The sequence below is a fragment of the Sturnira hondurensis genome, unplaced genomic scaffold (assembly GCF_014824575.4).
Source record: "Sturnira hondurensis isolate 20B ecotype Veracruz unplaced genomic scaffold, ASM1482457v3 Scaffold0024400, whole genome shotgun sequence".
Lineage (NCBI taxonomy): Eukaryota > Metazoa > Chordata > Mammalia > Chiroptera > Phyllostomidae > Sturnira > Sturnira hondurensis.
This window is the reverse complement of record NW_028097031.1, coordinates 3,985,667-4,005,617: the sequence shown is the minus strand read 5'-3', so window position 1 is coordinate 4,005,617 and position 19,951 is coordinate 3,985,667. Positions and strand designations below refer to the sequence as shown.

Sequence of the window (19,951 nt, the reverse complement as noted above, 5' to 3'; positions counted from 1 at the left end):
CCCCGGTGGTGGCAGCCTGCTGGACTTCTGCGCCTCCCTTCCCTCCTCAGGAATCCTATGGCTCCTAGTCATACACGAGCTCTGCCTCCCCAGGTCCATCTGTCTCCAAATTTCTCATTTGGTGACTGCAGTTGAGAGCCAACTGTCTTCTAGTCTTTTTTTTTTTTTTTTGAATGAGACCTACCCCCATTTTTAATAGTTACTGCTTAGCAGTGTTGGCCCCATCGACCGTTCTTTGCTCCCCCTCCGCCCAGTCCCAAGCCTCACTTCTTTGCCTCTTGCTCTTCTGACACTTTTAATATCCTTCATCAAAGGACTGAGCATGCAGTGTCGGAAACTTGTGTTATGTAGCCATTATGATCTGGTGCAACGTACGACCATGCACGCCCCAGATGCCAATCTGAGGCTCCAATAGTGAGAGTCAGCTGCCCAACACTGACCACAGGACACTGCCAGCCTCTTCTTCCCTGAGAGTCACTCTTTGTCGCCAACAAACCTGGGCGCCATGGTGCAAATCCGCCCCGGACTCACCACGCCCCTGCCATGCCAACTCTGAGGCCTACTTCTGTGACGGCGTGGATTTCTGCGGTGTGCTGAGCGTGTTTTCCCCTTTCCTCATGACAGGCTGTGTCTTCAAGACCCAAGATCCATTTTATTCAGATAAAGTGAGGGGTGCCTCTGGCTATGATGCGCAGAACAGCTAGGGTGGGCCCCTAAAGAGGAAACTTCAGGCTCGGGCCTCTGCAGGGGCCAACTGTCCTTCCGAAGGGGTTGCTGGAACTCTGATCCCTTTACCTTCAGACTCGATGGCGACAATTTGTAACTCACCCGGCTTTGGAGCGTCTCCTGTTCTGGCCACTAAATTTCAGGGACTGGGCAAATGAAGTCTAGACGTTTTTACCCCAAAGCCCAAACAACTTTGACATCAACAGCAGTTGAGACCACTGGCTTTTTAAAATTTTTTTATTTTTTCACTCATCATTTATTTACAAATACACATTATAACTTTTATATACATTGCACATTTACATGGTAGAAAAGTACAAAACTATATATTTAAATGAATTTATATTTAACTTGCCATGTTTGAAAATATAAAATTGCATCAGAAGAAAGTATTATGAAAAGCAAGAAACTTGAACTGATAAAGCTCCGATAAAACTTTTAGTGACACATTGGTTGAGAAGGAACTAATTTGAAAGGTACAGGAGACCAGCTGGAAGGAAACACCTAAGGCAAGGCTGAGTGTCAGGACCCCTTCCTTGAGTCTGCCCACATGTCCCCCCAAACCCTTTGCATCCGTCACATCTTAGAAGTCCATCGTCAGAAGCCTAACACTGTTATCACCTCCGTCTCCCCCAAACCTCCGTCACAACAAGAGAACTGAAGGAGCAGTTCCCTCAAAGCGGTGTCCTCTGTACCTTCTCTGAGTCAGTTGCAATGCCTTTTGGTCGGTCAAGATGCCTTGTAAACAAAACCCGAGGGGTCGTGTGTGTGCAGAACAGGCTGCAGAGAATCCAATAAATAAACACGACACACTGACATGCAAGTCTGTTCAGGTGGGAAGGGGTCTAACAACAGCACAGTGAAGGGGGCAGGTGTGTGAGTGGTCAGGAATGGACTTCAATGGTTTACAAGGAAAAAAAAGCGTTTACTTTACAAGCAAGAGACCTCACAATAAATAACAACTGCTCTTCCTGTCACGCATAAATTTCTTCAAAAACAAGGTGTACAGTCCACCAGACATTTTATGTATAAATTATAAAACACGACACAGTATAAATAAATGTCTACACGTCTCAACTATGCGCCTCATCCAGTGGACCTCACAAGGCTGCCTCTCTGTGTCCAGTGGGCAACAGGTGGCCTGGGAGAGAGCTGTAGGACAAAGGTCCTTTACGTGTAGTTTTCCCCCCAAATAAATAAGCATACACTTATTTACAGTATGGACAATATATATTTTTTCTTTCCTTTTTTTTCCTTTTTTTTTTTTTGCCCAAAGGCTATGCCAACACTGAACACTGGTGGAGGGTTTACCACTCTAGAATGGAAGATATGGGAAAGCTGTAGTCCTGGTCTTCATCTTCCTCCTCTTCCTCGGTGTCTTCCGAAATGGCTAGATGGGGAACACAGGGGAGCTGATGTTTAAACGCGGACAACGACAGCGCGGAAGCAGCCCAGCGCACGTTTTCAAAGCCCTCTGACACCGCCATGGGACAGCGCTGCATTTTTATGTGACTTGCAGTGAGATGCTTTTTTTTTTTTTTTTGGTGTTTGGCATCTGCTGTTATGCAATGTTTTTAAAAACTTAAAAAAAATAATCTATGAAGTCAAAAACTGCAGAAAGTTCTGAAGAATCAATGGCTCAGGTTTTACGGGCAGATTCCTGAAATCAGATAAAAAGCGTTCTTGTGTTCTAGGTATTACCGCTTTGGGTCCTTATCGCAGAGTTAGTAGAGAGAGGCGACTGCGAAAAGCAGCGGCCCTGTGTGATAACATAAAGCTGTCTTTGAAAAAGGGGGGGAGAGCACAACTTTTGAAGCAGTTAGTTTAGATTCAAATGTTAATAAGGCACACAGCAAAGCACACTGGGAAAGCAAAGGCATTAGGGGCCAATGACTGGAAACAGGTCTCTAGAAGCCACCCCACTGCTGACCACTGGACAAGTGTGGAAAGCCAGGAAAACATTCCAGGGGCTTTTCTGTGGGCCAGGGAATGGCTGGTGAAATCAAGCAGCTCGCTCACTTCCCTGGGAGGGAGTGGCCTGCGGGCGGGGAGGGCTCCGCTCCCTGGGGGCCTTCCCCGGGGCAGCCTTCCCGGGCAGCAGGGGCAGCCAATCCCCGCAGCAGGGCGCAGGGGCACTTACAGTTGCAGGACCCGGAGTGCTTCACTTCCAGGAGCACGCCGGAGGCGCAGGCCGCTTCCCTCATGGCGCACTCACTGGCGTAGGTGGCGTTGTCACTGGCGCAGACAGGCTCCTCAGACTTGCCCTCAGGGCACAGCTCAGCACACTGGGAACACCGGCCTCGGCCCACCTTGAAGTCCCACAGGCACTTTTTCCCACCGCCACACTGGATGTCTTCACAGGACTTTGCTTCTAGGATATAACATACCTGTGATTAGGGGGACACGGCCCCCCCTTTCCTCCTTTGTCTACTCCCCTACTGAGAAATATAAAGGTGTAACTGACAGCTTGGACTCAGGGGGGCCATGGAGCTACTAGGCAAAAATGCTGGAAAAGAAAACTGAAACATACACACGAACCGCCTGCCCCCCCAGTTGCCCGCACACTATTTTTGTGCATGAACAGAGCATCTGTTGGAACGGGCTCCCAGCATCCTCCAGGGAAACCTGGCTTTGATGATTTCCCACAGTGGGGATCTTTAAAAAAGAAAGAATCCCATCAGTTATCAGAATCTAATGACAGGTTTTAAGAACTGTTAAGTCATTATCTCTTGCTTCCAGCAAGTCTAGCACTTAGAAAGAATGTGTAAAATTGGGTGAGTTCTAAGCTTTCTAAGACAGAAAATCATCTCCTGTTTCTGCCCGCATTTTAACACACACGCCAACACTTCCAGAGGACAGTCGCTTCCTTAGGGGAGCTGTGGTCACTGGGGACAGTCCTCTCTGTGGAGTGACTTGGCACTGGGGGGGCGCTCTGAAGCCCTTTTTATGGGTGTGCCCCACAGTTTTAACGCTGGAACTAGGCTTTTCACCCCTGGTTTCTCTTTTTGTTCCTTTATCAGGAATACCTACGGACACACTTTCCCTCGTAGGCTAATCCAATGGACCTGCCCAGCAGGCAGGTGGCCTTGCGCAGGTGGCAGGCACTGGAGTAGGTCACGCCGTCATTGCCACAGAGATGCTGTTCCGAGGAGGCGGGCTCGGGGCAGATCCGGTTACAGGTCACACAGTAGGCGTTGTTGGTCTGGTCCACCACGCATGTGGAGCTGCCCGGACAGAGAACGTCCCGGCAGGTCTCTGAAACCGAGAGGGAGACACACGCTAGTGGGAACTTTCTGGTCTTGGGAGAGTCAGAATGTGAAATCACTTTGGAAAACATGAGACCAAAGAGACCAGCTTTCAAAAGGCACTCGGGGCGTGCTGTGGTTTTCAAGAGAAAATTTATGACTCCAGGTTGGTCCTTTATGTGTTCTTACGGAGTCTTCCGAAGTTACAAAAGGGGTCCCTTATTCGGTGTCACTATTATTATCACTGGGCCCCTACGGCGGCCCACCCGTTCCCTGGGGCCTCCCGGTGGGTCTACCTACTTTTACACTTGCCCTGGTACTGGACTTCCAGCTCCGGCTGCTCTTTGCACCTGGCCTTGAGGAGCGCGCACTCATTGCGGTAGGTTTTCCCGTCCAGTCCGCAGACAGGGCCTTTCCAGGTGATGTTGGAGCAATCCGGGGCGCAGACGCAGCGGGGTTTGTTTTTCTTGTTCATCCGGCATTTTCTCCCGGGGCCACAGTCTACGTTTTCGCACGTTTCTACCAGTTGGAAAGAGGCAAGGATTAAACCTGGGCCAGGCAGGATGCGGGTCAGCAGGACGGCTGCGGGGGGAGGGGGCGGAGTGGGGGCGCTTGCGCAATGGCGCAGTGGCGCCCGAGGGGCCCGGGCGCTCTCCAGAAGTCGAGGAGGGGCCAGAGGAAGGGAACGAAAGCGGGCCTCGCCTCATTCCCGGGTCCCTCTCCACGAGCCTGGGGTGGCTGGCTTCCCCCCTACACTAGGCCCAGCAGTCGACCTTGTTTTGGGTAAAGTTCATAACAGGCAACACTCCACCCGAGGGCCTCCCGGCTTTCTGGCTTCCTGGGGCTGGGGGAGGAGCGGCACCCGGGTGCAGAGCTGGGCAGTGGGGACACAGGGTGCGACGCCCTCTACTGCGGGCCGGCCTGCAGCTCCGGGGGGAAGAGTCCCACCTTGACAGGGGATGCAGTTGGGGGCGCCCCCGTTGAAAATCATCCACTTGAAGAGCGTGTTGTCACTGACGTCCTCCTCGGTCCACGAGGTGCTCAGGCGGCCGGTGCTGCAGCATTCCTCTCGGCTCAGCTCCGTCTTGTACAGGACCTGGCAGCGGCCGTTTCTGGCTTGGCGGAGCCAGCAATTCCCAGCTGCGAGGAGACGGGCGGGAGGTGGGTGAGCGCCGCGGGGCGGGGGCGGCGAGCAGGCCGCGGCGGGCGGGCGCGGCGTGGAGGGGGCAGGGGACGGGGACCAGCAGAGAACACACGGAGGGCCGTGGGGACGGAGCGGGGAGGCCCGGCCTGGAGAGGTGGGTGGTGGGCAAGGGGGGGGGGGCGGCGGGGGCTAGAAGCCGGCGGACGCGGGCCCCCAGCCGCCTCCCTGTCAGTTACCAGTGACCCAGACACAACACGTGCAGCCCGCACTGACTTTTACTAGACTGTTTGCTTTTATTCGTCCCGCTCCATAACCTGCAGCGACTCGAAGAGCCGATTAAAGAACTTGACGAAAACAGGACGGGACGGATGTTTTCACATGTTGGTTTCACGTGGGCGGAGTGGGTATTATTCGTGACAGGGGTTAAGAAAGTAGAAGAACTTGGGAAAGACAGAGAAAGAGTGAGGGGCCGAGACACACACAGCACGCGGGAGCCAAAGGCACTTGTGAAAAATGAAAGCAAACAGGCAGCCCGGTCCTGCCCGGCCTCGGGGCGCAGCCCGGCCTCGGGGCGCAGCCCGCCCGACGGGCCCGTTTTGCAATCCGCCCAGCCCGGGGGACGCCCGCGGCCACCGCGGTCTTTCGAAATATGCCAGGGCTGCCCTCCGCGGCGCCCACGTCCCGGGCGTCCCGCAAGCCTCGCCCCGGAGGCGGGCAACTCGGGAGGAGGAGCGGGACGGGCGGCGGGCGGCAGGCGGCGGGGGTTTCCGAGCGGGACGGTCGCAGACCGTCTCCAGAAAAGTGCAGGGGAAGAGGGGAAGGCTCCGTACCTTTTCCCGGTGACACGCACCCATTCCCTACCCACCAAGAAATCTCCGCAAGTAATTTCCCCCCTTTTAACGTTCGGATCGGGTTCGTACGGACTTCTCATGAATCATCCACACAACTTTAACAAAAACTGGACCATACACTGCTATTATTATTTCTTCTAAAATCGGCTCAAAGACTAACTAAAATAAACAAGCCTAATTAAAAAAAAACTTTAGAAATTTTCTTTCCATGCACCTCAGGACTTAAGTTCAGTTGCAGGCTCCTTACCTTTGTGCATACAGTTAGCAGTCGGAGGAAAGGGTCAGAAGAGGGGAAAAACTGTAAACTACACAAAACGCTCCGGCCTCAAAATTTGGGTCTTTTTTCTTTCAGGGTTCGGGGGAGGGGGTTCGAGGAAGCATTCACTCGGCAGAAAGCTACTTCCCTCGATAATTTCCAGCATCCACATTTCCAAGTTTGGGCAAAGTTTCTGAAAACATGTCCCCTAGCCACCGAAGAAATTTCAGTATCTCGCACCCCACCCCCCTCCGCCCCTGGTCATTTTTTACAAACTACCTAAAAGCTGTGGGAGGGAAAGAGGTTAAACAGCAAACGGGGCGACTTCAATGGCCACGCTACTGATGCTTGTCCCCTTCTTCAGAGCCGAACCGGAAAGATAACGTCTGCTCGCATGATGTCCAGAACTTGGAGCATCTAACCCGAACTACTGAGCGGCAGGCACCTCGGCTCACTCCCTTTCCTTTTTAAGGACAAGCGCGCTCCAAACTCGGCTCCCAAAGCGTCCCTGCCTCCAGTCCCCCACGGCTCTCCATCCCGGAGTCGCCAAGTTGGTCTGCCCGTCTTCCGAGAGCTGCGTTGCTCCGAGCCGTCTCCGTGCGGACGACGGAAGAGTAGAGGAGCCCTTGCCCCGGCCGAGCCCCCGCGCATCCCGCCTGGCTTACCCTGGGCGCTGCGGTCCTCCATGAACTGGCAGAGCAGCAGCAGCAGGAGGCAGAACCCGCCGGGCTGGTGCCGGGAGCGGCCCATCCTGGGGCAGGCGCGGGGCGAGGAGCGGCGGTGGCCCGGGAGGGCGCAGAGGCGGGCGGCGGAGGGCGCAGAGATCCCGGCGCAGCCCTGCGCTCGCCGCCGGCCGCCGCGCGATTCAATGGACGTCAGGAGCCGGGCGCAGCCGCGCTTTAAATGTGGACGGGGGTCTCCGCGGTGTGCGGTGGGCGGTCTCCCAGGGTGTGGGGCAGCGGGAGGGCGGCCGCTAGCGCGGGTGTGCGCGGCTCCTTGGGGGTGGGGAGCTTTTAAAAGTTCAGTGTGAATCAGGTGACATTTCCCACCTTCTGAAAACCCTTCCCAATTATCTGCTGGAGGTGCCCGAAATCAAAGCGGCAGGAGGGGAATCGCGGAGTTCTTATTGCGTAGGAGCAAGAGGGAGGGGGGAGGCGGCCGGGGGGGTGGGGAGTGGGGAAGAACACCCACTTCTAGCCCTGCACGCCGCCGCTCTCAGGCAGCGCCGGCGCGCGCGGGGTGGCGAGTGTGAGTGTGTGTGATTGTATCTGTGCTCGCGCGCGCGCGCGCGCGCGGTAGGGACACGCCGGGGGCGGGGGGGGGGCAGAGTTTGTGTGCGCACCGCTGCTCCGCTCCAGGAAGATTTTGCAAACGCCCCAGAGCCTGGAGAGACTTCACATGCCGCCCGCGCACGGGTCGGGGCGTGCTGGGTCTCGGGCCCCTGCAGCCTGGGCGCGGGGCAGGCGAGGTTTTGTGTCTGGGTCTGTGAGTGCCTCACTTTGCAGCCGCCCCCGGCCCAGGGTTCCTCCAAGAACTCTGGCCCCGGCCCCTTCCACCCGGGCCGAGCGGGGCCCAGACGCGGCCCTGGGTCCCCACGAGTCAGAGACAGACAGAAATGTTTAGCACCCCGGTCTCGGCCTCCCCCGACGCAGTGTCGCCCTCTCCCTTTCTTTTCTCCCCTTTCACTTCGCCGCGCCTGGAGTCGCAGCGCGGAGCTGGGGCGCCGACGTAGGCGGTCTGCCCCTCCCCCGCTCCGAGGCTCCCCAGTTTCTGTCCTGAGAGCGTCTGCCTCTGCCTGTGCCTCTCTCCTTCTCTGTCTCTGTCGCTTTCGGTTCGCGGAATAGAGAGATTGCAACATCGATAATGAACTTCTGTAGCCTCAGTTTATTAAGCACAGTGCCAGGCATTCTTCGCCGAAAGTTGGTGGGTCTCTCATTTATAACATTTTTGGCACCGCTGAATGAAACTGAGGAGGCGATATTTCCTTTTATATAAAACGATTACTGCACGGAAAATGCTATATTGTTAATTCCAAAGCTGCCTTTTAAATTTCCATTCTTTTGGCTTCTGGATGCCCAAGGACAACAGACGAGGAAGTATGCAGACAAAATTCTTGGACCTTCGCAGGTCGCTGGGATTTTCTCCTACAGGCTTCAAATCCGCCCCTTCCTCCCCAACCTCCCCCGCTAGACCGCCCCCCACTTCTCCTCTCGCCCTCCCCCCATCTGCCACCCCCTCCTTCCCGCTCCACAACTGCAAATAACTCAGCGATAACAGATTTTTTTCCACCAACTGCAGGAGATAGTGCTAATCTTTTAATAAAAGATCCCATTACAATGGGAATCTGTCTGGACAGACTATAATAGATCCCGAAATACAGCCGTGCTAATATTAGAAGACAGTTGTTTGGGTGCGTCTCAGACGGGCCCCAGCCCCCCTCTGAACGCGGGCATGAGTCACAAAGCCCCGCGGCCGCCGCACCTGCACCGCGCGCGCTCGCCGCAGCAGGCTGGTAAAATCCGCCGACCTCGCCGCTGCTTTTCGCTTTATAATTACCGTCCCGGGGACGCGAGGGGAGGGGCGCGGCGGCGCGGGGCGGGGGCGGGGGCTTTCTGCTCACTTCAGACGGTTCTGGGACTCCACACCCGCCCTCATCTCTCCGGATCGACTCCTTCCCTCGCCCCTCGCCCCCTCGCGTCCGCCCACCCCTGCGCCTGGGCTCCCCTTCGCCCCCTCGTCCCCGACTGAGCCCGCGTCCCCTCCCTCCCTCTTTCTTTTCTCGTCTTCCCGTCTCTTCCCTCCGCGGCGGCAGTAATGCGGAGTTGTTTAGTGCCCTCTAACGGCAGACGACGCTAACGATTAGTAGCAGACCGTCCCCTTTGCGGGAGCCGCCACTCAGTGGCAGAGTGCCAAAGGTGAACTTATTTCTCCTTTATTGNGTCCCCGACTGAGCCCGCGTCCCCTCCCTCCCTCTTTCTTTTCTCGTCTTCCCGACTCTTCCCTCCGCGGCGGCAGTAATGCGGGGTTGTTTAGTGCCCTCTAACGGCAGACGACGCTAACGATTAGTAGCAGACCGTCCCCTTTGCGGGAGCCGCCACTCAGTGGCAGAGTGCCAAAGGTGAACTTATTTCTCCTTTATTGGGGAGACGGACACGGTGCTTATGAAGTGATACGCTGGAGGGAAAGTTTGTGTTCCCCCCTTCAAGTCTCCTCCCCCCCCCCACCCAGGAAAACTTAGTTGAAGAAAAGGGAAAGGCCAACAATTATTGTCATTTGACTTTTTTTTTTTAACGCAAATTTGCTTTTTAACAGCAACCAGCTTTATCCAACCGTGTGCATCTGGGGTCGGACAATGTACTAAAAATTCAAAATACTTAAAAGATCTTAGATGGTAGATGGTTGGACTTATGGCAGTGCTGCCGTTAAAATGGTCATTAAAAAATTTTAAGACGCAGATGAAATTATATAATTTTATATTTGGCCCTTGTTTAAACAGGTCTGTTGGTTCTGAATCTCCCGTAGCTTCTGGAAGCGGGGAAAAACCTAATTCAAATGAGTTGTTGGCCCTAGGACCACTCAAAACACTAGCGTTTGACTCCTGCTGGGTCATACATGAAGTCCTCTTGCCTAGAGGGACGTAGGGTCACATTTTAATCCAGAGTTTATTTTCTCCATACTCTTGGAAAAATTGTTTTACAGATTATAATTTCCTCATATTTGGAAACCTGATAGCGATGATAATAGTGATGCCACTCTCGTCTTCTTATTAGATTTAACTCTGGTTCATTTACATGTGCATACATAACAGGTTAATAAAAAAGCATGCAGATATGTACAATATGACTTCTTTTTTTTTTCAGGGGTGAGGGGAGGATCTGTGTGACTAAATGAAAAATGAAATAGAGGCCGATTTTGGCAGTCAATCAAAAAATATTTATCTGGATGTTTGAGCAAAGGTATTTGGTTTATCCACATAATTACTTTATGTATATAAAAAATGGTGTCATAAAAAATTTCTGAATTAATTAATCCAGGAATGTCCACACAATCCCAGGGTGATGGGTAAAGGGTAGAAATTCTGCTTCTACTTTACACTTTGTCTCCGTAAGGTCATATCCTCAGACCCGCTGCTGAGGGACCTGACTGCAGTGACTAGTTTGCTTGGGCACCAAGTGATGATGTCGGCCAAAGCAGACACAGTAGCTGTTGTTGTAGAAAATGCCACCACTCTTGGTGTGCTCCAGGACCAGAGGCAGACCGGACAGAGAATTACTTCTGGCGCTGGAGGGTGGCCCTGCGGGTCAGGGTCGAGGTCACTGGCACGCACACTGTGGAAAACACAGGTGCTGTGTTGCTCTTACCTTGTGGATAAGCAGCCTGCTGTTTGTTCAGTGATACAAGCTCATCCTGTTTTTCAGCTGCACCTTGGATAGTATCGATCTGTTTGGGAGAATGTCTGCTCTGAGTCCGCACCGATGGGTCATCGGGACTCTTGTTGGCCTCAGGGCTTTGCTGGCTGGTCTGAAGAGATGAGACCCAGTCAGTGCTGGCTCTGTATGGGCTTCCTACCAATCAGCAAGGGAGCTGTCCAGTTTCGGTGGCACGAACCGGAGCCACACCTGCTCCGTGACACCACAGTGAAACAGCTGTTCTTCCTTCTACTGTCTTGTCTCCTGTAAATGAGGAGTAACTGGGTTTGTAGGTGTCTAAATGTCAAGGGGACATTTTAAAATAAAAATGCCTTCTTTCATTTTTGTTGTATGCCTCCGAGTTTGACTTCTTATTTTTTTCCTTTCTGCTCTGCCAAAAAAGTAAATGTAAATTATGAGAAACACAATAGGACTGCTTTGTAACTGACTTTCTGGGCCGCACACAAAAAGACCGCTGTTCTGTGATTGTTTTTTTGTCAGCGTCAAAAGCTATCTTCCTTCTGAAGTTTGTAAATTTAAAACATTAGAGTTTAGCAAATGATTGAATTTAGCTCCCAAGAAGGCATCTGAAATCATATGAAATGGTTGTTTGAGGCCAGAATGAACCTGGTTGAATTTCAGTCCCTGAAAAGAGACGATGGAGAGGTGGATTGAGGTCACACATGGAAAAGTTGGAAAGTCATGAGCTGAGGAGCTTATATTTTTGGCCTTAAAATTGAATGTCAAACTTTTTTGAAGTTAGGTGTTTTGCAAAGGGAGTATGAAGATTTCAAACGCACATACTCAATCTTGATTAAACAACAGAATTTAAGCACTTGAGAAATAGGCTGAAATGCTTTGAAAACCAGGTTTTTTTGTTCTAGGTACAAAAACGGTTACTTAATGCGTCGTGGCCATTGGAATTGTGTGATTTATAGGCTACGGTGAGGATCTGGAGTGGGGGGGGGGGCGCGATAGTTCTGTACCGGCAGAATTGCTGCCGAACTAAAAGGTTAGGCAATGTGGGCACATAAATGCCACTGTTTATCTATGATGTCCAAACCATGAACCGATTAAGTTTAAAAAAAACTCATCAGACTTTGTGTTTTTCTCTGTAATACTGAGAAAACAATTGGTTATTTCAATTTTTCTCTTTCCAAGGTTGCCTCGATGTTATGTGGAGTCAATGGGGAACTTTCTTTTTGACACTCTGTTTCTGTGTAACATTTTTATTGCCTAATTCTCCCCTTCCCAGTTTAGAAATGTTTTGGGTGTCCAGAAGTCATCAAAGACACGTCGCTCTAGCTGTATCAGCACATTCAAGTTTAACACAATTCACTAAAATAAACCTCAGTAAAGAATTCAAAGTACGTCTCAGGACGGAATGTGGCAATGCAGTGACAGAGGTAGTCCCCTGTGTCCTGCACCACTTTGACAAGACAGGCCACTCATGTATTTGGTTAGAACGGAGAATATCAGGGTGTGGCATCTGACCCTGTGCACCCGAATTCCAGATACATTTTCCGCTGCACTGAAAGTGTGACCAGAGCAAATCAGTGTTTGCTGTTTGGTTCCACTACTTAGCGACTGAAACAATGTGTCAGTCACAGTTAGAGCCACCTCCCCGATGAGTCACTGGCTAAAGGTGAGTTGGTGTGCCGTCCCTACTTCTGCATTTCAGCCTGTTACTTCATTTTAGCTTTCACAGAGTAGCAGGGGGTTGCCCGGTTAATAATTCATTCTTTGCTAAGTGCTTGTCTCGTCCGTATTGCACTTGGTAGATGGCTGATACAAACGCTGTCTGATCATCCGTGTTTTCACCTGTATTTTCTTTTTTTTTATAAATGTTTTTGCTCTTTTTAAAAAATTCTATTTATTTTCAAGTACAGTTTTCTATTACTCCCATCCCAACCCACCCCCCAGTGCTCCCCCCTCCCTCCCATTTCCACCCCCCCTTATTTGTTGTCCATGTGTCCTTTATATTTGTTCCTCTAAATCCCTCCCCTATTTCCCCTGAAATTCCCTCCCCTCTACCCTCTGGTCACTGTCCCCCTGTTCTCTATTTCAGAGTCTTTGGTTGTATTTTGCTTGCTCGTTTGTTTTGTTGTTTAGCTTCCTGTTAAAGGTGAGATCATATGGTATTTGTCCTTCAACACCTGGCTTATTTCACTCAGCGTAATGCTTTCCATCACCTGTATTTTCTTAGTTGACACGCGTCTTGTCCCATTTCCTATGTCTGTTTTGCCCCCCAGATGAAATGGTATGTTTACGAGACATCTAGAGTTCACGAGGCGTTAGACGTGGCTTTGGCTCTCTCACAACGTCTTTCTGTGGAGTTGTAGTCACCTTTCCTCAGTGGGGATTCATTCCATATCTCGTGTGCATTTTGCCTTTGCTCCTGTGTGTGAAATCAACTGGCCGCCTAAGTGTGGGTCTGCCCCTGGGCTCGCCATTCTGTTCCGTTGACCTATTTATTGATTCAGTTCCAGTACCATGTTATCTTGATTACTGCGACTCTGTAGAAAGTAATGAGTTCAAATATAATTCCTCCCATTTATTCTTTTTCAAATTTGCTATGGATATTTTGGTTGCACTTCCCTATAAATTTTAGCATGCACTTGTTGAATTCCACACACACAAGAACTTTATCAGATTCTAGCGGGGACAGATCAACTTGAAGAGAATCAAAATTCTATTTTATTTTTAATTTTTATTTATTAATGTTTTCAGAGAGAAGGGAAAGGAGGGAGAAAAGGAGGAAGAGAAACATAGATTGCTTGCCTCTCGCATGCCCCCCTCAGGTGACCTGGCCCACAACCCAAGCACGTGCCCCGACTGGGATTGGAACTGGCGGCTTTTCAGTCTGCAGGCCGGTGCTCAATTCATTGAGCCCCAGGGCGAGAATTGAAACTTTAACAACGTTAAGTCTTCAAAACCATGAACATGGTGTATCTTTGTATTTACTTGGGTTTTCTCAAATGTCTTTCAACAGTGGTTTGTAGATCCGTTTTGTATTTTGAGTGAAAAACGTGTGGCTGAGGGGTAATCAATGCGGTTTTCAGCTTTTCGTCTCGAAGGAACTGAGGGGTTATAAAGGCCCCCCGTGCAGGCGCGTGCTGGTCCCTGTGCTTCCTCGGGCCGCTTGTCTGCGGTCAGCGGAGAAGAGCGCAGTGGCACACCTGGCAGGAGATCAGGGCCGGCTCATCACCGTCCCTTGCCTGCGTCCTCTCGGGGTTGCTCTTAGGCCACAGTCACTCCTTCTAATGAATCACTTCTGTCACCCAGAGATTTACGCGGAGTGAGTACCAAACGCGATTGATCCTCTGTTGATTAGTGTTTTGTTGAATATCATTTCATCGTTTACTTGTGAATAGATGCCTGCTCAAAACAATCCGTCAGCGTGCTTAAGTCTGGAGAGGCGGAAATGCGGAGTGTTCCTTGTGGCCACATTTGGGCACAGTTGCTTTCTGCCTTTGCTCTTCAGTGGAGAGTGATGGCATCTTGTCATGAGTCCTCGCTCCCCCTGATTTAATCCCCCGCCCCATAGATTCCTCTCCTCTTCCGTCTCCTCTTCCGTCCACCAGCAGGATCAGTATCATAACCTTCACGTTGTACCTTGTGCAGCCTGGGATGGCTTATTTTTTTATGCAAATGCTGCATTCAAAAGTAAACTATACTTTGTGTTATTGATCCAACGATGCTATCAAATATTTAACAACGGGTTGAGGTCAGATGGTGATGACACAGCATGTAGAAATACAGGAGAGACGATGCATTAAGTGTTGAAATAAATTATTTCAACACATGGAGAGACTTGGCTATTTTTTTGGATTAGGGTAGGAATATGTATATGTGTGTGTGTATACATACATATGTATATGTGTATATATATGTGCTCACCATATATAAATCTATGGTGAGTACTAGTAGATGAGTGACTTCGAGGCAGTCTTGGTCAATGTCTGTTTAATCGCCCCTAAATAGTCACTCTTCAGCGATATAAAACTGTTAGTATGTAGAAGACCCTCATTTACTTGGTTTTCCAATACATTAGATAAGTAATTTCTTCTGAGCTGGTCTCAGTGCAGTTTCTTTGCGAATAAAGATATGAAAATAATCAGCAGCAGCCATGTGTTAATAGCGCACATGCTGTGCAGATGGGAACATGAGGTAGAAGAATCGTTTCCTTGAGGTCATTTTGGCCCCAAACTTCTGATCGTTGCTCTAGCAGAAAACATTGCTTTGGCCAGCTGATGACACAGCTGTCACCCTGCCGACGTTTTCTTCCGGCCAGAGCCCCAGATTTCCCCAAGAAACTTCGAGCCGGTGATTCCTAACTTTTTCATGCACAGTTCCTCTGTGAAGTCATTGAATGATACGGACGATCTCTCTAGAATAGTGCGCAGACAAACACATAGACCCACCCAAAATGTTGCATTCAGTTTGAAGATCATACACATTTTGAAATACTCTTGACTTTCACGGACTCCATAGTAAGACCCCCAATTTTGAGGTATCCAACTGCTAGATAGCTGATTATTTTGCCAGTGCACCCTAGTCTGCTCGCTTTTCAAGAATCTTTCAGATCTCAGCCAGGTTGTCCCCTCTGGAATAATTCCATAGAGTGTCTCGCAAGATTAACCAGTTGTTACCATTGCAGCAATTGTCTTGAAAGTGTTCACCATACACCTCCCCCCAATATGGAGCTATCTATTAGTTTGTTACTTAATAATAATAGCTACCATACATTGAGTACCTACTCTATGCCAGTGACATGAAATATGTCTTCTCTATTTTCTTTTCAATGTTTATTCTATCCTCCAGATTCTGACGGGGAAAGAGAGCAAATAAGACAGATCTAGTTGCAGTTTTCTTTGAAGTTTTGGGATAACAGAGAAAGCCGATGGCAAATCAGTAGGCACCATAAACTGAGATAGGATGACCAGGGAAGGGCTTCCTGCTGAGGTGATGTTTAGCCGAGACCTTGCATTCGACAAGGGGTCAGCCAGAAGACAGTGCTCGGGAGAGACAGTGGAGAGTATTTCTGAAGCCCAAGAGGAAAAAAAAAAAAAAACCATTTGGGGACCCAAAAGAAGTTTGGGAACTGCCATTCAAGATGGTGGTATAGGCAGAGATGCTCACCTTTTCACACAACCACATCAAAATTACAACTAAAATGGGGAACAACCATCACTCAGAACCATTAGGGATCCAACCATTAGGGTTGGATGGAAGTCTGACAACTACGGAACCAAAGGAACAATATCCATCCAGAATGATAGGAGGGGTGCAGAGGCAGAATGGGCTGGTCCCACACCCAGGTGTGGTGGATAAAAATTTGGGAGGGATATGTTGGGAGCAAGGAGTCCTAACCCCACACCAAGCCGTCTAGCCTAGGGTTCCTGTGCCAGGAACGTAAGTCCCCATGACTTCTAGTTGCAAGAACCAACAGGAATTGAGTTGATGGAAGAAACTGCTGAAGCCCCAAGCAGTTCCTCTTAAAGAGACCACGCATGGACTTCCCACTCAGACTCACTCCATTTGAGCTGTAACCCCGGGGTAGTAGCTTGAAAGGCACCGGTGGTGCACGGGGAGGAACTGGGGGGTCAGGCGTCAAGGCAAGCAGAGGCCATTGTCCATTTCTACGCCCTCCTCCCGTGGAAGCACTGAGCCGGTAAGCTGGGGCCATATGTGAGACTCTATCAACCTGGCCAACACTGTTTGACCTGCCTTGGAGATGCCCAGGGCCTCTGTCCCACCCAAAATCAAGGCCCACCCAAGCTGCCTTTCCCTATGAGTGGCTCGTCTTGGCTCGTGTTTCACAACTTCCTGAATCCTCTCAAACAAGCAACAGCTGGCCTCAGTGAGCCCCAGGCCCAGCACTGGCAGCAGCCAGCCTAGAGTCACAGCTTGGCTTTGCCTGGGAATCTCCAAGCCCAGGACAAGTAGCAGCCGTCTCAGATTGCTTTATGGTTCAGGTATGGTGGCCCTGGGCAAAATACAGGTTGGGGGCTGACCATGCCTGCACCACCTGAAAAACCCCAGGGCCAGCGCACCCAGTGGACAGCTACAGACCATGTTGGAGCACCACTACCCTGCCCCTGCACAGCTGATCCTCCATGGAGGGCAGAGGTTAGTGCTCAGGGGTCACAGCCAGTCCTTGCAGCCGACTGGTCTGGGTAAATTCCTCCCACTGACCTGCCAACAGCAACTAAGGCTCAACTACAAGAGGAGGGTGTACTTGGCCCACATGAAGGGCCCACCTTGAGTACCCAGCTTGGGTGATAGGGGAGGCTGTGCCACTGGACCCTAGAGGACACTTAATACATTTGGTGACACTACCAAGACAGAGTTAAAGCAACTCCACCTAATACACAGAAACCAACACAGGGAGGCTGCCAAAATGAGGAGATAAAGAAACTGGCCCAAATGAAAGAACAGATCAAAATTCCAGAAAGAGCTAAAGAAAATGGAGATAAGCAGTTTATCAGATGCAGAGTTCAAAATATTGGTCTTAAGGATGCTCAAGGAACTTAGTGAAGACCTCAGCAGCATAAAAAAGATTCAATCAGAAACAAAGGATACACTAATTGAAATACAGAACAGTTTATAAGGAAACAATAGTAGAATGGATGAAGCCAAGAATCAAATCAATGATTTGGAACATAAGGAAGCAAAAAGCAACCAATCAGAACAAGAAGAAGAAAGAATCCAAAAAAAGTGAGGGTAGTGTAAGTAGTCTCTGGGACAACTTCAGGAGGTCCAACATTCTCATCATAGGGGTGCCAGAAGGAGAGAAAGAGCAAGATATTGAAAATCTATCTGAAAAAAGAATGAAAAAATACTTCCTTAATTTGGTGAAGGAAATAGACATGTAAGCCCAGGAAGCACAGAGAGCCCTAGACAAGATGGATGCAAAGAGGCGCACTCCAAGACACATCACAATCAAAATGCCAAAGGTTAAAGATAAAGAGAGAATATTAAAGGCATCAAGAGAAAAGAAGTTAGTTACCTGCAGGGAAGCCCCCATAAGACTATCAGCTGATTTCTCAAAAAAGACCTTTGCAGGCTTGAAGGGATTGGCAAGAAATATTCAACATCATGAAAAGCAGAGACCTACAGCCAAAATTGCTCTCCCCAGCAAAGCTATCATTTAGAATTGAAGAGATGATAAAGAGCTTCCCAGACAAGAAAAAACTAAAGAAGTTTATCATCACAAATTATTATTATATGAATTGTTAAAGGGACTTATTTAAGAAAAAGAAGAGGATCAAAACTATGAACAATAAAATGGTGAAAATACTTATCTATCAACAATTGAATAAAAACAAACAAACTAAGCAAATAAGCCAAACAGAGAGAAAATCGTGGATAGTGAGAGTCTTTTAATGGTTGCCAGATGGGAGGGGGGTGCGGGGCAATGGGCGAAGAGGTGAGGGTAGTAAGAAGTACAAGTTAGTACTTACAGAATAGCCACAGGAATGGATATTTGGTAAAGTGTGGTACAGGAAATACAGTAGCCAAAGAACCTGTAGGCATGGCCCGTGGACATGAGCAATGGTGGGCAGATGGCCTGAGGGAGTGGGGTTGCTGGGTGGAGGGGGGGCAAGGGAGGAAGAATGAGGACAACTGTAATGGCATAACCAATAAAACATCATTTAAAGAGACTTAGCCTCCAGAGAGGCCCTGTTAACCATTCCCCAAATTCATCTGGGACACCCTGAATTGGCAGGGAGAATTTTTAAAACACTGTGCCAGGCTGGGAGGATTTTACCACGTACTTTTTGATACAATATTGTATGTCGACTGTACTTAAAAAATAAAATATGTTAAAAATGGGAAAAATAACCCTACTTTTACGTTAAATATGTGCATAACCTGTTCACTCTTCAGGTCTCTGCTCAAATATTTTACAATTAATATATATAATTGTAATACATATAATTTATATGAGATAGATAATGTATAATAAAATATATGACAAATGCATATTTATAAGTAGGGTTATTGATTACTTTGAAACCTTACACCAAAAAGACAGAATAATGCTTATTTTTCCCCGTTTACATATTGTCAAAGGAAGGTGTTGGTCGAATGGCTGTTTTAAGTGATTTTGACAAATAAGTTTATGTTTTGCCTTTTTTCTTCCTTGAAGAATGGATCTCATAGAACACCACGGTGCGCTTGCAGATGTTCACAGACGCCGTGGGTTTTCCAGCCTCGTGATTTGGGCCAGTGCAAGTCCTTTCGCGGTGGCTGCTGTTTCCTTTTCACGCAATCCTATAAATCTTGGAAGGTCAGTTGCTCACGGGCAGGACCCGTCTGAGACTGCCTTTCATCTTTGGTGACTGCCCGCTGCCCAGGCATCTCTAATCAGCCTTTCTCTAGTAAGCCCTGCTTTTTCCTTTTTCTTTTTAATAGTTGGAATGGTACTAGTGGTCCAAGGCTGGGTGTTACGGGTGCTCATTGCCACAGGAGGTGTCCATGGAAAACCTCCGGGAGATTTGAATAAACAGAGCGAGAAAATGGTCATTAAAATCAATAATTGTGCAATGGCATTTCCAACGCAGGTGTTAAACAATAACAGCTTCATTGATGTATAAGTCTCACATCACGCAATCTGTTCTTCTGAAGTGTATAGTTCAGCGGTGCACAGTGTATCGCCGACTTGTGCAGGCATCGCGTCATCCAATTCTAGAACATGTTTGTTACTGAAATAACATGGAAAAAAGAAGGTGAGTGACTTGTTCCTATAAAAAGAAGCCCTTGTCCCTGCTCAGTTCCCCCCGTTCCTCTTTTCTCTCAGCTGTTGGCAACCACTGATCTGCCCATGGATTTGCCTATTCTGGACATTTCACGTAAAGAGAACCATACAATATATAGCATTTTGTATCTGGATTCTTTTCCTTAGTATGTTAGCAGTGTTCATCCACAGTGTAGCCTGTACTGACTGGTATTCCATTCCTTTTTCATGGCCAAATAACATATCACTGTATGAATATACATTTCACATATCTATTCAGCAGCTGCTGGATATTTGGGTTTTTCCCACTTTTTAGCTACTATGAATAATACAGCTTGGAATACACTCACACAGGTTTTTGTGTGACAGGTGTTTTCATTTATCTTGAGCATTTATACCCAGGGGGTGAAATTCCTGGATCATATGGTAGCTCCTTGTTTGACTTTTTGAGAAGCTATCGAATGGTTCCTCAAACAGTCTTTTGGAAACTGTTTATATCATATTATATCCCACCAGTGATCTGTGGGTGTTTCCATTTCTCCCTGTTCTTGTCAAAACTTTGGCATTGTCCTTTTGA

General features: G+C 49.1%; 1 protein-coding gene and 1 long non-coding RNA gene across 4 annotated transcripts; one reads left to right on the top strand and one right to left on the bottom strand.

Moving 5' to 3' along the window:
- Positions 1-981: 981 nt before the first annotated feature.
- On the bottom strand, positions 982-7,449 carry FST (follistatin). 3 transcript variants are annotated; one of them, XM_037038505.1, is made up of 6 exons: positions 6,888-7,439; positions 4,920-5,111; positions 4,272-4,490; positions 3,757-3,981; positions 2,867-3,097; positions 982-2,386 (listed from the first exon to the last, which is right to left on the bottom strand). In XM_037038505.1, coding segments are annotated over exons 1-6 (954 nt in total). In that variant the 5' UTR covers positions 6,973-7,439; the 3' UTR covers positions 982-2,384. The 3 variants fall into 3 exon arrangements, with proteins under 3 accessions (XP_036894400.1, XP_036894398.1, XP_036894397.1); XM_037038503.1 differs by having other exon boundaries at positions 1,456-2,116; positions 2,867-3,094; positions 6,888-7,449; XM_037038502.1 differs by having other exon boundaries at positions 1,456-2,116; positions 6,888-7,443.
- LOC118981684 (uncharacterized) lies at positions 6,753-10,972 on the top strand. The gene is made up of 2 exons (XR_005065391.1): positions 6,753-6,836; positions 10,641-10,972. It is a non-coding gene; the product is annotated as an uncharacterized LOC118981684 (long non-coding RNA).
- Positions 10,973-19,951: the final 8,979 nt, after the last annotated feature.

Excerpts from the sequence above, each read along its gene's own strand:
- FST (XM_037038502.1), bottom strand. The coding sequence starts at position 6,972 with ATGGGCCGCTCCCGGCACCAGCCCGGCGGGTTCTGCCTCCTGCTGCTG. Across the intron at positions 4,491-4,919 it reads CAACTGCATCCCCTGTCAAG|AAACGTGCGAAAACGTAGAC; the intron begins GTGGGACTCTTC and ends TCCAACTGGTAG. Across the intron at positions 2,117-2,866 it reads GCACTCCGGGTCCTGCAACT|CCATTTCGGAAGACACCGAG; the intron begins GTAAGTGCCCCT and ends TTCCCCATCTAG.